Source organism: Ornithorhynchus anatinus, chromosome 15 (assembly GCF_004115215.2).
Source record: "Ornithorhynchus anatinus isolate Pmale09 chromosome 15, mOrnAna1.pri.v4, whole genome shotgun sequence".
NCBI lineage: Eukaryota > Metazoa > Chordata > Mammalia > Monotremata > Ornithorhynchidae > Ornithorhynchus > Ornithorhynchus anatinus.
In genome coordinates, this window is record NC_041742.1 from 17,273,988 (window position 1) to 17,289,688 (window position 15,701).

Consider the following 15,701-nt stretch of genomic DNA (forward strand, 5'->3'; position numbering starts at 1 on the left):
CCTCTATCTGTAATTTATTTTCATGACTGTCTTCTACTGTAGACTGTAAGCTCCTTGGGGCCGGGCTCACACCTACCAACTCTGTAACACTGTACTTTCCCAAGGACGTAGTACAGTGCTCTGTACACACTAAACGCTCAGTAAGGACCACAATGGTTGAATGAATCTGTTTGGCAACAAAAGCTGCTTCGTGGATGGGTGGGCAAAGGGATAGTTTCATCAACACAATTATCATTTAAAAGTAAAAAGTAAAAAACTGGCATATTAAGCTATTTTACTGGGATTTTTACTCATTTAACAGAAAAACCTTAAATCACACAAGGCATATTTTTTGTTGTCATTTCCCATCTCCCATACCATGGAATGTTTAGCCTATTATGTTTACACGCTCAATTTCACAGGAACACTGCTCCAAGGTCACTTACACTCAGCAAAACATTTCTGCCTCCCCCCTTTTTTCTTTTTAAAATTAAACTGGCATTCAGTGAGCAGTTTCAGGGACATTTTACTTTCATGAGATGGACGACTTCCATTTTCTTTCCTCCTTTAAAGCAAATCATCAAGTTTCTTGGGTCCAGATTCAGCTAAGCCCCAAGTGCTTTTCCTCTGGGATTTGTGGCGTGCATTCTGAGTAAATATCACACCCCCAGTGAGTGAAAATGATGGTGGGAAAAATTCCTACGCAGAGCAGTGTTCTAGGCACTTAAAATAATGATGGCATTTGTTAGGTACTTACTATGTATCAAGCAATGTTCTAAGCGTCGGAGTAGAGGCAATCTAATCGGGTTGGACACGGTCTCTGTCCCACATGGGCTCACAATCTTAATCTCCGTTTTACAGATGAGGTAACCGAGGCACAGTGAAGTGACTTACCCAAGGTCACAAAGCAGACCAAGTGGCAGAGCCAGGATTGGAAGAATCAAGGGATAAGTTTCCTGCCTCCAACGAGCTTTCAATCCAATGAGGGGAGCACAGACAAGGGAAGCAGTGAGGCCTCGTGGAAAGAACAGAGGGTTGGGAGTCAGAGGATCCGGGTTCTATTCTCCGGCACCAGCCTGCAGTGTTATCTCGGGCAAGTCGCTTCTCTTTCCTGTGCCTCAGTTTCTCTTCCCTGTGCCTCCCTGTAACATAGGGAGAGTTAAAGAACCGGGGTTCTAAATCCCAATTCCGGCAGATGCCTGCAGTGTGACCTTGGGCGAGTCACTTAGTGCCTCTGGGCCGCAGTTTCCTTCTCTGTAAAATGAGGAGATTAAAAACCTGTTGTCCCTTCCCCTTAGACTGTGAGCTCCCCATGGGTCAAGCCTGGTGTCACACTTGATTATGTTGTGTCTACCCCAGCGCTTAGAACAGTGCGTGGCAAACAGCAAGCCCTCAGCAAACAGCACGATGCTTATTCTTATTGTCGTCACTACTAATAGTAACAATAAATGAAATGTTAAACAAATGATCATTAATAGTATTAGAAAGCATGTGCACCAGTAAACTGATTATTAAATCCTACCACAGTTCTGTACCACTAAAACCTCAAAATTCAGAATACAACCCAGCGGCAAATACATAAAAATTCAACTGAAGAATCAGACTTGGGAAGAACCGCACTGAATTCGGGGAATCCCAAGTATTTACTGAACACCTCCTGAAATGGAGAACACTAAACTAAACAATTGGGAGGATACAATAAGAAATGGTGCCCGCCCCCAAGGAGTTTACAGTCTAGAAATACCCTAAAAACAAATTATAGGATGACAAAAGCAATACAGTATTAGGATAGGTAAATAAAGCCTCCGGCGGTGAGAGTACTAAAGTGTCCAGGGAGCGTGGAAGTGCTGAAGAGGCAGTAAGAAGGGTCTGTAAGGCGGGGAGATTCCAAATAAATCAAGGGAGACTTCCTGGAGATGTAAATTCAGAAGGATTTTGGTGATGGGGAGAGGCAAAATCTATCAAAGGGGTTTCAGGGCGTGAGCAAGGAGTCAGTGGCGGTTAAGTCAAGAATGAGGCACAAGAAATAATTTGACTTGAGAGAAACTAAGATCGAGAGCTGGGGTGTCGTGGGAGAAGACAGTGGATAAGTAGGAGGGAGAGAGCCGAAGGAATACCTTCACCTCAGTAGCAACTAGTCACATACGCTTAGCTAAAACCGGGCTGATAAAACTCTGCCTAGTTTGTGATTGTTGTCTTGTTTACGGCTTGCACAGCCTGAAAGGTCTGCCGTGGTATTAAACATCTGTGCGAAAATCATCACAAGACACTTAAAGAGAAAACTTTCTTAAGTGCTGTTAATATGCAGAGGCTAAAGAGACTATTGACTAAGTAATTTCTGCTGTGGAGTATTCTCTTGTTAAATTTTTACATCAACAGTCTCAACTGCAAGTAATTAAATGGATTAAGCTTCTCGGCGGCCTGCACAGAGTAAGCGCTCGTACCATCGACCGGTTGATAAAAGCGTCAATTCGAGGATCCCTTGAAAAGAGTGACGGTTTCAGTCGCAGATTGTGACAGCAGACCACCAACTCCCGGCCCATCTGCCAGACATTAAGCCACTTGGGATACCAAAGTGGAGTTTATTCACACTGCTGTCTCCCAAGAGGAAATGTTCTTGTGCCTCAAAATACGGACTTGCCAGAAGGATGAGGAAGTGTTGGGCGGAGTGTTGTCAGTGAGGAGGCCCAGGAAACTGGACGGCTATCTGGATCGCACACGGCAAACACGTACACCACACCAAGCCAACCTGGGTGAGCCTCTGGCATTTACGACCAGCTGAGGCGGGGGGCGGGGGGGACGACTCCCAGATGGCTGCTGGAAAAAGAGGGGGCTCCACCGACCGCCTCATCAGCTGACGGCAGCCTCTGCAGGAGGACGGCGGGGAACAGAGGCGGCGATTTCATCTGCCCAAACCTAAGGGAGCTGCTGTCGCTGAACGTGCCGAATCCCAGTGGAGGTGTCTTCTCACGGGGCCCACTCTGAAGGATACAAATCCTAGTGATATGCCTCATGGTCATGACCCGAAAACAAAAGAAAAATCAACTCATTCTTTGGGAAATGGCCACCGTCAGGTAAACTACATTACGCCAGCCACAAGGAAGGAGGCTGCCCCGTTCTTTAAAATGCATTCAAACCCCAGTCTGCGGGATCTCATGGGCCGGAGAAGGTTTCCCAGTTTTCCTTTTCTAGGTTCCAGTCCACTGCCATGGGTCGTTTTCTTTACTCTTCCTTGAAATGAATCGAATGAATGATTGCTGTAACATTTAGTATATTACAGCCGCAGACTTTTAAAATAAAAATGGAAAATCTCATTGTCTCAGATGAAGCTTCACTGGTCTCAGGTTAAGTTTTCCCCTGGGGTACTTTCTCTATTTTCTGCAATGACTGAGGCCAACAACAAAAAAAAAGGTGAAGCTTAAAAAGAGAATGGGAGAGGAAGAAAAAGGATGAGAGAGAGAGAGATGGGGGGGAGAAGGGGAAGGGGGAGAAAGGGAGCTGGGGTGAAAGAGAGGAGGAGGGAGAGAGAAGGGGGAGGAGAGAGGGAGAGAGAAATCTCTTTCTTACAAAAAAGGACAATCATTGTGGACTGACCCCGGGGTAATTGGATAAAAGCTTTTCTAAGTGGCCTCTAGGGAAAGAAGGAAAGAAGGAATATAATGTTGTTCCTCAGAGCGTTCCAAAGAAATGGATTATCAATTCAGAGCCCATCAGTGTAAAAATATAAATTTCCAAATAAACTGCAAGAGATTGGATCCTTGTTCTCTTGGCACCTCAGTCCACATTTTGGGATAATCCAATGGCTATATATATGTGTGTGTGTGTATGTATATATATATATATATATCTCCAAAATTCTCTAAGTAAAAACAATATAAACCTGTCTTCTGTACTTGAGAGACTATTTTTTCCTGGGGACTTCACAACCTCAATTTTCAGCTAGAACTTCACCTCCTTCGGAGCTAGTTTTGTACTGCTGTATTCATCCACTTGGCTTTTGTCAGCACCTAGAGGTGCATTAAAAAGGTCACTGCATGAGAACATCGGAATTGACTCACTGCCTGTTTTCAGCTGGCCCGACTTGGCCAAATCATATCGAGGCATAAGGAGACGCTTTATTGGATGCAGGCAAATATGAAAGATCAGCAGGTAGAGATTTAAGATTGCACTGGTCCAGGAATAGTGGACGGCTCCATTGGCGAGCCTGGAATCCTGTGGGGGTTTCTACTTCACAAACGAGAGAGACCACAATGAACTTGAAAAGAGTAACCTGACGAAAGGGGTTTTTGGTTTGTTGGAAGCAGGGAATTATTTCATACCTCCAAAGTCATATTATTTACATTAGGACTCAAAAGTTCTGAAGAAAACAACTTTTAAAAAAAATGTAGACAGAAAAAGAAGAGAGTTATTCTCTCTTCATTTCCTTGACATTAACAGAGTTGAGGGGTGAAATCCAAGAACAACCTTCTGGTAGGATGTTTCGGGAATTCAAGTATCGTGTGGGTGCCTTCGGTTTCTTTGCTTAAAATACTTCACGGTAGGCTTAACCTACTGCCGGAGGACAGCTTATTCACTGGCAGGAATCCGCCAAGGGAACCTATGCCATGAGGGAGAGTTCCACCGGAGCCCGCTGTGCAAGCTGAGCTTGTCTACGGCGGCCCAAGACAGCGAGGCCTCAACAGATCACTCCAGTTCTCCGAGGTCGGGAAAGGGAAGGGGGCCCTCCACAAGCAAGTCAGGCAGAAATGGAGGCAACTGTCAATCCAAACTGATGACTACAGTAGAGGTTAGTGGAGAAATGACCAGATAATTGCTTCAATTCTCCATTCACCGAAACCTGAAGAGACTGGGCCCATCAAGACTAATGAACAATTTTAATGGATCCAAGGGATCGTGGCCAGATCTCATTGGCTGAAAGGGCTCGTGTTAAAGTCCGGAAATGAGAGGAGGTTTTTACCCTTTGGGTCATCTTGTTAAAAATTTAGACCTTGGTATTGGCGTATCAGTGGCCCAAAAGTGCTCTTAGAAGAGGAATGAAAGAAATCTGAAGACACGCTTATTTTTTTTTAATCACGTTTTAAATTTCTGAAACGCCAGGGTGCCGAAAAACACAAGAATAAATTTGATTCTTGAGCTAAAAATCCTTAAAGATCAGTCACTTGATCCTATCTGAGTGCTTACTGTATGTGAAGCTGTTGGGAGAGCACAAAAATGAATGAGGCTATTGAAAAGTTTATCATCTGAAAATGTCTGTTTACCAACGCTGCTTCTGGGCCATACTTTCCACATCCTACAATACATTTCACACTCCTCGCTCTGGGTTTAAATCCCAGTTTTTAGACTCAGACAGAACTTCCCCCGGAAACGAGAAATCACCCGGCGGCAAACGTGTGCCTTCGGAGTCCAACCAGCAGGGAGCGGCGGCCCCCATCCTTTAGAAAGGGCTGCGGAGTCTGTCTGCTCCTCGAGAACACCTGCCCGGGTAAAAACCAATGAGTCTTCCCCCGAGTCCTTACAGTGGCTCAACTCAATGCTGCCAGAGGGAATCGGGGAGCCTCCACCTCTCCGTCGGTTTCTCGTTTCCAACCACGGACATCTCCCCGGACACTTTCCCGCCACTCACCTCGTTCGGATTTCTTTACTTCTCCCCCATGAAAAGAAGTGCCACAGCCCATGGCTTCCAAAGAGTGGGCTCGCCGATTCCTCTTCTCATACTAGGCAGACTGGTTCCTTGGGTCTGAGAGTATCACCAGGGTCTCTTTATATCCTGGCCACAATGAAAGAGACCACTCCTGGCGAGTCCACTTCGGTCATAGCCGCTAATGAGGGAGAGGGGGTGAGGGAGGGAGGGAGGGCGGGAGGAGAAGAACAAACAAACAACAATACTCCAGTTATCAATGTGGCATGGAAGGGGGGTTGCTCAGCAGAAATCATTAACGCTTGTTCTGAGTTACTGCTTGTCACGTGATGTGGAAACCGAGCCCACATCATCTCACAAATCATAGTCGGTTATTTTCCCAAACCGATGGGCAGCTCTTCATCCTGCCGGCTCGCCGGGTCCATCTTCGGCCCAGACAAAAAGCCGGACGCAACGTAATTGGCCTGGTTTGCGAGACAACAGAGCCCCAAATGCTACTGGAATATGGATGACGGAGGGAAATGGAGAGACAGGAGGAACTCTGCCGTTCGGGATTGAGGAAATGAATCATTAATTTCAAAACCTCAACGGGGGCTGGAAAATTGCGGCAGGCTCCGATTCGATCAAAACATAAATCACGGCCCGAGCTTGGCTTTGAGCTCCACAGCAGGCGGGCCTTACTAAAAGCTTAAGCCGGTTCTCCTGATCTTAACCGAGGCAAAAATGCAAGGTTGAACGTTGCAGGACATCCCAAAATCGTTAGGCTTTTAACTCCTTCTATCCGAGTGCCAGTTTAGGCAATAGCCTGATTCTCCTAAATCACCTGCCACGGGGCATTATCCGGTTTAAGCTATTTCAAAGCCAAGGTGTCGTGGTAAATGACTACGACTTTCATATTTCAATTTCTCCAAGTAGAAAAGGAGAATCTGCTAAAACAGATACACTCCCTGGGCCACTTAGACCTTCGGCAGCTGCTACTGCCATACATCGGACAGAAATCTGCAATGTCCACTTTGGTCCTCCCTGTATCGCTGCATTTTTGTCCTCACTGCAGTGCGTTGCTCTCAGCCCATTCGATCTCTATTCTATTATCCGGGAAAGCACGTCTCTCTTGGGAATAAGGGGACGGGGTAGCCCACCACACAACCACTAGCCCATCCAGTATTTGCCAGTCGGCACAATCAAATGAGACCCTTTCTTTTTCCTATGATAAGCAGCATCTCGAAAAGGCGATCGCTCATCGGGAGCCACGAGCTCAGCCATTCGAGCAAAACTCTAGTCAATGGCAACCCAAGGATTTCCTTGGCTGGTCAAAAGGGGAACGTGTTATTTGGCATACATGTATTGGAAGGGAGACGTGTAATTCTGGTCTAGAGCTGTGAGCTTGTGTAGTTACAATGTGATAATACTGATCCTTCATGTGAAAAAGAAAGACAGTGAAGTGGGGGGGGCCTACGTTTTGACGTTTGACAAATGTCCACTGTGTAACGGGAAGTAGCCGTCCACCGGGAAGACATCCAGACCGGGTAGCAGGTACCAGAGTCCCAGAAAAAACCCAGAGACCCAAATCTACTGCTTTTCAGCTTCTTCAGGCTGAGCTGAAGGCACACGTCCTTCGTGAAAATGCCCATCGTTAAGTGGCTGAGGCAGTTTTCCTTAAGGCTGCTGGGAAACGTGGAGCTTCTGCTAAAATTTTTTCCAACCGGCCTTTAGTTTGGCTCAGTGCAGAGTCAACAAGACAGAGCGAGCCAGAATTATAAGGCTGGAACCGACCTCCAGGTCCATTTCCCTACGGCTCGATATAAAAATAATTCATTTAAGCCATTTCCAACTGTGGGCGTGGACTCGTTTACATTTTTTTTAAAAAAGGGACTTTGTTCATGCTGAACATGTCAGATGGAGAAACCTTCTGCACAGCAGAATAATCCATTTGGAAGATAACCTGAATCAATCTTTAAGGTACTTACAGGCATTTGTTTACATCTCACCACCATTAGCCACACACTTACTTTCAGAGTACTGTACTTTCCTTCTTGAGGAAAAGGCGATGCACAAATTATCTAGCTCAGTACATTTTTTGGGTAAACTTCAATTCTGTAGATTTGGGGCCCACTTGTCTGTTGATCAAATGAACTAGCTACCGTATCTTCAATATCTATTGATTGATTTTACCTTCTTTATCACCCGAAGCTTCTAAATTTGAATAAACCACAAATGCAAAGGTATAAAAAAACTCTCAAAACTGAAATGAGTTAAAGCTATCCATAATGGACACAAGCCATACTTAAAGACATGCGTACTTCTTCCTATATACCAAAATCAAACTCTGTCGTGAGTTTTCACGTCCAATTTACAGAAAGAAAGACTAGCAGTCCACCCAAGTTTGTTGACCAAAAAATGATACCTGAAACTCCCAATTTCCCATCTCCGGTTCTGAACACGGTTCGAGATTGTGGTCTGAGTGCTCCATTAGGCAGATTCCGCCCCTGACCCTTGGGAAATGGTGGGAATGGGGTGGAGAAGTAGATATTACAAATTGAACCGTCTAGGCGGTGCCAGCATGACTTTTTGGGCGAAATCACCTGGCATTTGGGGGCCTGCTACACCCGGGGTAACAGAAAAGTGGGTGCGGGGTCGTTTAAGCGAGGAAGAACCCAGCGCCTATCTTGGCTTGGAATTTTTATTAAGACTACAGAACCCACCATGGGCTCTCCATCCATCAAAAGGGACAGAAAAAGGCAAATAAATGCCTTCTAAGCAGCAAGCCATGCTTCGTGCTAAACTGAGAAGAATGAACATGACCTTATATCTCCCCCAGCTCTTAGAACAGTGCTTGGCACATAGTAAACGCTCAGCAAGTACCATCGTTATTATCGGCTTCTCGATTTCTGTGGGACGCCACCCCTTCTGGGTGCTCTTCCACCCCTCCTAATTTGTAGAGGACAGGTCCCTTCCTCAACAGCCGGAGCCAGAATCATGGCTTCCCAATTTGGCCGGTTTCCCCCGCTTCGAAGGGCCTCTTCCTTGATCTTGAAAAAGCATTTTCAGGAGCTTATAATAGTGTTCCTGCCATCTGGGGAAGATTCCCACTTTGACTATGGCGAGGGTGGGCCCATCTGGACTCTCCAGCAAGATGCACACGGGGTGGTGTGTGCGGGCCTAAGAAAGCTTCTTTAGTGTCGATGGAAAAGTTCTCTGTCTGGTGGCAGACGGCCTATCCCTGGATCGCTTCCACCACCGGAGGGGCGGGTTTCTTCGCTTGAGCTGCGTTGTGCCGGGGGGTCCTTAGGTCTCTCGTTTTCTTATCATCATCAGGGGCTTGCGGGGCGTGGGAGCCCTTTTTCATTCCCGCAGTCTCGGGGAAATCTCGATGGCATTCTCCTTCGAGTGGTCTCGGTGGCCGGTGTCTCTCCTTGCCAGAGCCACGGTGTTAATGGCCGCTGTGTCTCCAGGATGTACCCGTCCTCAAATTCGCTGCTGTTTAGGGGCTGCTGCCACGTGGTCATGTGCTCCTTGGCCACTTTTTTTATTCATCCAGAGCCTGAATAAACTTAGGGCCTCTTGATATTCTGGATGCCTCTTTCCGATGCAGCGTGAACACCGGCGGCTCGAGTTTGGAGAAGCCTGAAGTGACATAGCCGCCCCTTGTGCTTGGATTAGCTCTCTCCATCCTGTCAGTCAATCTCACTTACTGAGCGCTTCCTGTGTACAGGGCACTGGACTAAGCGCTTGGGAGAGTACGATATAACAATAAACAGACACATTCCTTGACCACAATGAGCTTACTGTTCAGTCTTGTGGGCAGGGAGGGTGACTACCAACGTTAGTCTATTGTACTTTCCCAAGTGCTTAGTCCAGTGCTCTGCACACAGTAAGCACTCAGTAAATACCACCGGTTGATTGATACGTCATCTTTGAACTTAAAGGAGAAATGCAAAGAGACTAGGTTACTTTTTCAAGGTATGAAGTGGCACTCTACTGGTCTGAGGGAATTCAAGCACCTTCCAACAAGGCCCCCCTCCACTTCCAGAGACTAGTTTAAGCCGGGAGAAATCTAGTTCACCACCCGCCCCGTTGAAAAGCTTTCTTCACGTCTGTCCCTTCTTGGAGCTTAACCAAGAGGACATGAAAAGAAGTGAATACCAAGATCTATTCCAGAATGACAATGTGGCTGGAGATGACACTGCAAAATATTTCCTTCTCACAGTACTTTTTAAGCGCTTACTGTTAGCCAGGAGCTGTACTAAGCGATGGGGTAGATATGAGATCATCAGGTTAATAATGATGGCGTTTGCTAGGTGCTTACTATGTGCCAAGCACTGTTCTAAGCATGAGGTAAATACATGGTAATCAGGTTGTTTCACGTGGTGCTCACAGTCAACCCCATTTTACAGATGAGGCAACTGAGGCACAGAGAAGTTAGGTGACTTGCCCAAATTCACACAGCTAACAAATGGCCGAGCCAGAATTAAAACCCAGGACCTCCGACTCCCAAGCCCTGGCTCTTTCCACTGAGCCACGCTGCTTCTCAGGTTAGACACCATCCATGCCCCACGAAGGGCTCAGGGTCTTAATCCCTATTTTACAGAGGAGGTGCCTGAGGCACAGAGAAGTCAAGTGACTTGCTCCAGGTCACACAGCAGACAAGTGGCGGGATTAGACCCCTGGTCCTTTGACTTCTGGGCCTGGGCTCGTTCCATTAGGGCGCAATACTTCTCAACTTAAAGAAGCACAAACACGAGCTTTGTGAACTGAGAAGAAATCCTGTCCCGAGTTGCATTTGCTTCCTAAAATTCACCTCTGAACTGGAACAATCCGCAGGGCGAGGCCAAAAGAAGGGAATTTGAACAAAGGACTGCAGAGGAAATTTCCACTACTGCTGTCAACAGGAGGCCCTTCAGGCAGTGTGAAATAAGTGAAACGGAAAACCAAGATTTCTGTTGGGACGATTCAAGCCACAGACCCGTCTTTAGGGGTATGCCCAAATGATTCAGGTCGGCGATACATTTTGATCAAATTCACCCAATAATCGCTCAACTTTGCCTTCACCTTGCCTGGGAAGACAAAGCCTCGGCATACATTCTCCCCAGATTGTGAGCTCACTGTCTAGACTGTAATTTATACCTGTAATTTATTTATTTATATCTATCTCAGTCTAGCCCCTCTAGACTGTGAGCTCGTTGCGGGCAGGAATGTGTCTGTTTGTTGTTATATACTGTACTGTCCCAAATGCTCAGTACAGTGCTTCGCACACAGAAAGCGCTCAATAAGTACAACTGAATGAACTGAACAAATGAATTTAAGCTTGTGGTGGGCAAGGAATGGGTCCATTTATTGTTATATTTATGGCCATATAGTACTCTCCCAAGTGCTTATTACAGTGTTTTGCAGAGAGCAAGTGCTCAATAAATGACTGAATGAATAAATACAACTGAATAAATGAACAGTGCATGCTTAAAGCCACTTTCAGCCTCTGAGGTAGAGCGCTACTGGGTTCAAAAGTGACACTCAGCTACAGCCACATCAGTTGTGGACAGATGGCCCGGGGGCGGGGGAAGAATGAGACCAATCCATCAGTGAATTGTATTTATTAAGCGCTTACTGTGTATTGAGCATCAAACTAAGAACTAGGGAGAATACAGTTTAAAAACGTTAACAGACACATTCCCTGACCAGAGCGGGTCTAGAGGGGGGATGATAGGTTAGTCTGTTCGAAGAGAACAGATGAAGGTCCCAAGGGAAAGTGAGAGCGGGAGACCTTCCCTAGAAGGAACTTGAAAATAAACTGGAGACCAACACTTTCCAATGTTGCCTCTCCTCTCCCTAACACCATCATAAACTGAGGCCCCGATCCAAAGCTGCTCCATGCTCTATAACCCATAAGCTCCTTTGGAGAATCAGCAGTGTGGCCTAATGGCAAGAGCCTGGGCTTGGGATTCAGAGGACCTGGGTTCTAATGCCGGCTTCGCCACTTTCCACCCTTACGACCTCGGCAAGTCACTTCACTTCTCTGTGCTTCAGTTCCCTCGTCTCAAAATGGGGATTCATTACCTGTTCTCCCTCCTACTTAGATTGTGAGCCCTATGTGGGACCTGATTATCTTCTATCTAACCCAGAGTTTAGTATAGTTCTTGGCACAGAGTAAGTAGTTAAAAGATACCACAATTATTATTATTATTAGAATCAGACGTCCCAGAGGGGCATCCAACCTCTCGCTCCTTGCAAGCAGGTGAAAATTGTTCTGTGGCACCTCATGGTCGGGAAATACGCCCAAGGGATTGAGGGGGACACGTTAGGGCTTGAAAATGAATCATGCCATGTCTGTGTGGCCCAAGTTCTTTGTAGAACACTGTGGGATTTCACAATTGATCAAAACCCCACCTCTCCCAACAGGAGTGAAAATGAGGTGTTGGAGGGGATTTAGATGAAAGACGGAGAAGATTCCTTCTATTCCCTAACCTTGACAATAATCCATCTGGGAGCAGTAGAAAAAACCCTATTTTTTGGGGGGGGGGGAGGGATGTGTGTGTGCAATGTGAAATATTGCCACAACCCACATGACCCACCTGAACACGAACCCACCTGACCCATCTACATAATAACGTAAGTTAGTTTCCAGTCTGAATGCTTTATCTTTCATTCGGTCCACCATCTTATCTGATTTTCAAAGCAATACAGAATAAGCCCCAGAAACCACAAACTCTGTTCTTTCCTGAATAAGGGATGGCTGGGATACACACTATGTTGTTTTTTTTTTAAAAAAAAACACCCCAAAACCCCAAACCCTTAGAATAAACTAAAATCAGACAGGTTACCTGTTTTTCTTGGGCTTGGCCAATGCAGAGATTTTTTTTTTTGCCTCACCACAGTCTTTTTAAAAGAAAAAAACAGCATCCCCCTTTCAGACTGCTCGATGGGAATGCAGGTCTGGAAGGAAATGAGATACTCGAGCTCTTTTTAGGGCACTGGAGCTCTCAGACTGCAATGTTTGTGTCATCCTGGCATTTCTGCAGTGCTCTGCTGGGTGGCTGCCTGAAAAAAGAGGGGAGACGGGGCTGCTTTCCCTGTCGCAGCCGGGGTACGAGACACATTCCCTGCCCACAGTGAGCTCAGTCTCGGGGTGGGGGGAGGAGACAGACATTTATATAAATAAATTACAGAAACGTATGCAAGTGCTGTGGGGCTGGACATGGGGAAGAACAAAGGCAGCAAGTCAGGGAGATGCAGAAGGTAGTGGGAGAAAAGGAAAGGGGGGCTTAGTCAGGGAAGGTCTCTTGGGGAGAGATGTGCCTTCAGGGGAGAGTAACTGTCTGTGGGATATGAGGAGGGAGGGCTTTCCAGGCCAGAGGCAGCGTGTGGGCGAGGGGTAAGTGGTGAGATGGGAGAGATGGAGGCACAGTGAGAAGGTGGCCATTAGAGGAGCAAAGTGTGCTGACTGGGTCGTAGTAGGAGAGGAGCGAGGTTAGGTAGGAGGGGGCGAGGTGATTATGTGCTTCAAAGGCAATGGTGAGGAGTTTTTGTTTAATGTGGACGTGGATGGGCAACCATGGGAGTTTTTTGAGGAGTGGGGTGACACGTCCTGACTGTTTCTGAAGAAAAATGACCTGGGCAGCCTTCTGACTCCCAGGCCCGTGCTCTATCCACTAGGCCATGCTGCTTCTGGGTTTTATCAGTATCACTTATTTCAGGAAAAATTCCTATCTCTCATATCTTTCTGCCACTGAATCTCCTGGCCTAATGCGCAAACTCGGGTTACTGCCCATCATATCTAACTCCTTAATCGAGTGCTTCTCATTTGCCCGGTCCTTCTCTAGACCTCTACCTTTCCTCCTAGGTTTTCTCAGTATTCTGTCTGCTACCTTAATAAAAATAACGACAGAAGAACAAGTCTCTCTCCCTCAAACCAACTGTCACCAAAGAGCTTTTAGCTTTTGAATATACAAATCTTCACTTACATAAGTGACAGCTCCCGTCCTTTAATCACACTCTGTTGTGTCATATTTTACAATTTAAAAAGGGATTATAATCTCAGCTATTGCGTTGGTTTCCCAACATATGTACTTGACTGAAAAGGAAAAGTTACACAGACGATTTTTATCATTCAGTGGGATTTACTGAGCGTCTACTTTGTGCGCAGCACTGTACTGAGTACTCGGGAGAGTACAACAGAGTTGGTAGAGGCGTTCCCTGCCCACGAGGACTTTAAAATAATTTCAGAAAATAAGGATTTCAAATATTATTGCCTGGAGATGCTCTAAGAGAAATAGGGAAGAATGTGCACAGGGGCACAGAGAGCAGCCCCAAACCAATCTCTTGTCTCTATGCTTGTCTGCCACCTCTGTTGTACTGTACTCTCCCAAGGGCTTCGCACAATGCGTGGCACAAAGTAAGCATTCGATAAATAGTAAGCGCTCAATAAATCCCATCAACTGATCTAGAGAGGCTGACTGCTTATAAACTCACCCCTGCTCACATCGACATCAAACAGTTGAAGAGTTTAAAGACCGTAATCTATCACAAAACAAACTACCTTAGTTTTCTACACATACACACAGCTCATACCTCCGCACACTGTAAGCGTTCTTAAAAAGCCCCATATTTTCTGCCTTCCTGGAAAATCGACGCAGAGGATGAGCTGAGTCACCTCTCAAATGACCTGAGAAGGATCATAATAAAATACAACCTCGAGCTCACTCTAGGGATCGGAAAAGGGGCGACTCAGTTTCTCAGTCGACCCTATCTCTCTGCAGGCCGAGAGGCTGCAACTCAAAATCATTCTTTTTCCCAGCAGCGGAAACATCTACTAAGCATGCATTTCAAATCAACTCGATCCTAACACTAGTCCGACAATGGGAAGTGTCCACAGGGGATCAAGACGTATTATATCGGGGGGTGAAGTACTGAGTGAAGGAAGAAATACTACATCTGGAAAAGAAGATATTTCTCCAGGGATCATCATGGCGCCAGGCAAACTCCTGGCTTTTGGATTAAGGGACATCAGGCTGAAGTAGAGAATCTCTTTGCCTGAGTACCAATGGATATCTGTCAATATCTACATACGCCAATGTCTCTGATTAACAGACCAGACACTGACACGCCCTGATTAGGTAAAGCTCCCTCTCTGTTGAGGGCAGGAAATATATCTGCTATACTGTTATACTGTACCCTCCCAAGCACTTAGTACACTGTAAACGCTCAATAAATACAACTGGTCAACTCAAAATGTACTTTTTCTTGTACCGACTGCGCCGCATGCCCCAGATGTTTAAGGGCCGGCTCCATTTACCATGGTGGCATCCAATGAGGATGCCCAGGGGTGGGGAAAAACTGATGGGAGGGAGAAAATGTGACGCAGAATTAGCTGTGCCCTGAAACGCCAAAAGGGGTAGACGAGATTCTCCCCAGTACTTGCTCAGGAACCAATCTTCAGCAGCATGAGAAACGGCGTGACTTAGTGGAAAGGGCATGGACTTGGGAGTCAGAGGTCGTGGGTTCTAATCCCTGTCTGCCACTTGCCAGCTGTGTGACTTGCCCAAAGTCACTTAACTTCTCTGTGCCTCAGTGACCTCATCTGTAAAATGAGATTTAAGACCCACATGGGACAATTTGATCACCTTGTATCTACCCCAGCGCTTCAAACACTGCTTGGCACATAGTAAGTGCTTAATATCATCATCATTATTATCTTCAGAGGGGTGTTCCTTTGGTTCAAGAACTTAGGCTTCTCCCAGCTTCAAAGCCCTAAATCCCCACTACCTCTTAGGCTATGGGACCCCTAGAGCACAGGGACCCTGAATGCCAACAGTATATTCTTTCCCAGCGCTTAGTACACTCCTCTACACCGTAAGTGCTTAATATTCTTACTACTTGTACCTCCAAAAAGCTTTTTTCAAGTTCGGCTACCCGGCTGCCACTTTCAGCACTTCCGGATTTGTATGTTTTCCCCAGGTCTCAGCACTGGCACATAGATGATGTTCACCTGGACATTCACGTGATCATTTGGATCCCACGGTTTGTAAACCCTGCGATCTCTCTCCCCAGTTAGAGTGGAAGCTCCTACTGGGCAGGGTACGTCTTGTGCTTC

At 46.3% G+C, this 15,701-nt stretch overlaps 1 protein-coding gene across 1 annotated transcript in view; it reads right to left on the bottom strand.

Moving 5' to 3' along the window:
• Positions 1-15,701, bottom strand: part of PPEF1 (protein phosphatase with EF-hand domain 1) — a 71,719-nt gene that overhangs the window by 41,336 nt on the left and 14,682 nt on the right. The window contains exon 2 of the mRNA XM_039914214.1: positions 5,603-5,798. Coding sequence (XP_039770148.1) covers positions 5,603-5,654 — 52 coding nt within the window. The 5' untranslated portion in view covers positions 5,655-5,798. The remainder of the gene's footprint in view (positions 1-5,602; positions 5,799-15,701) is intronic.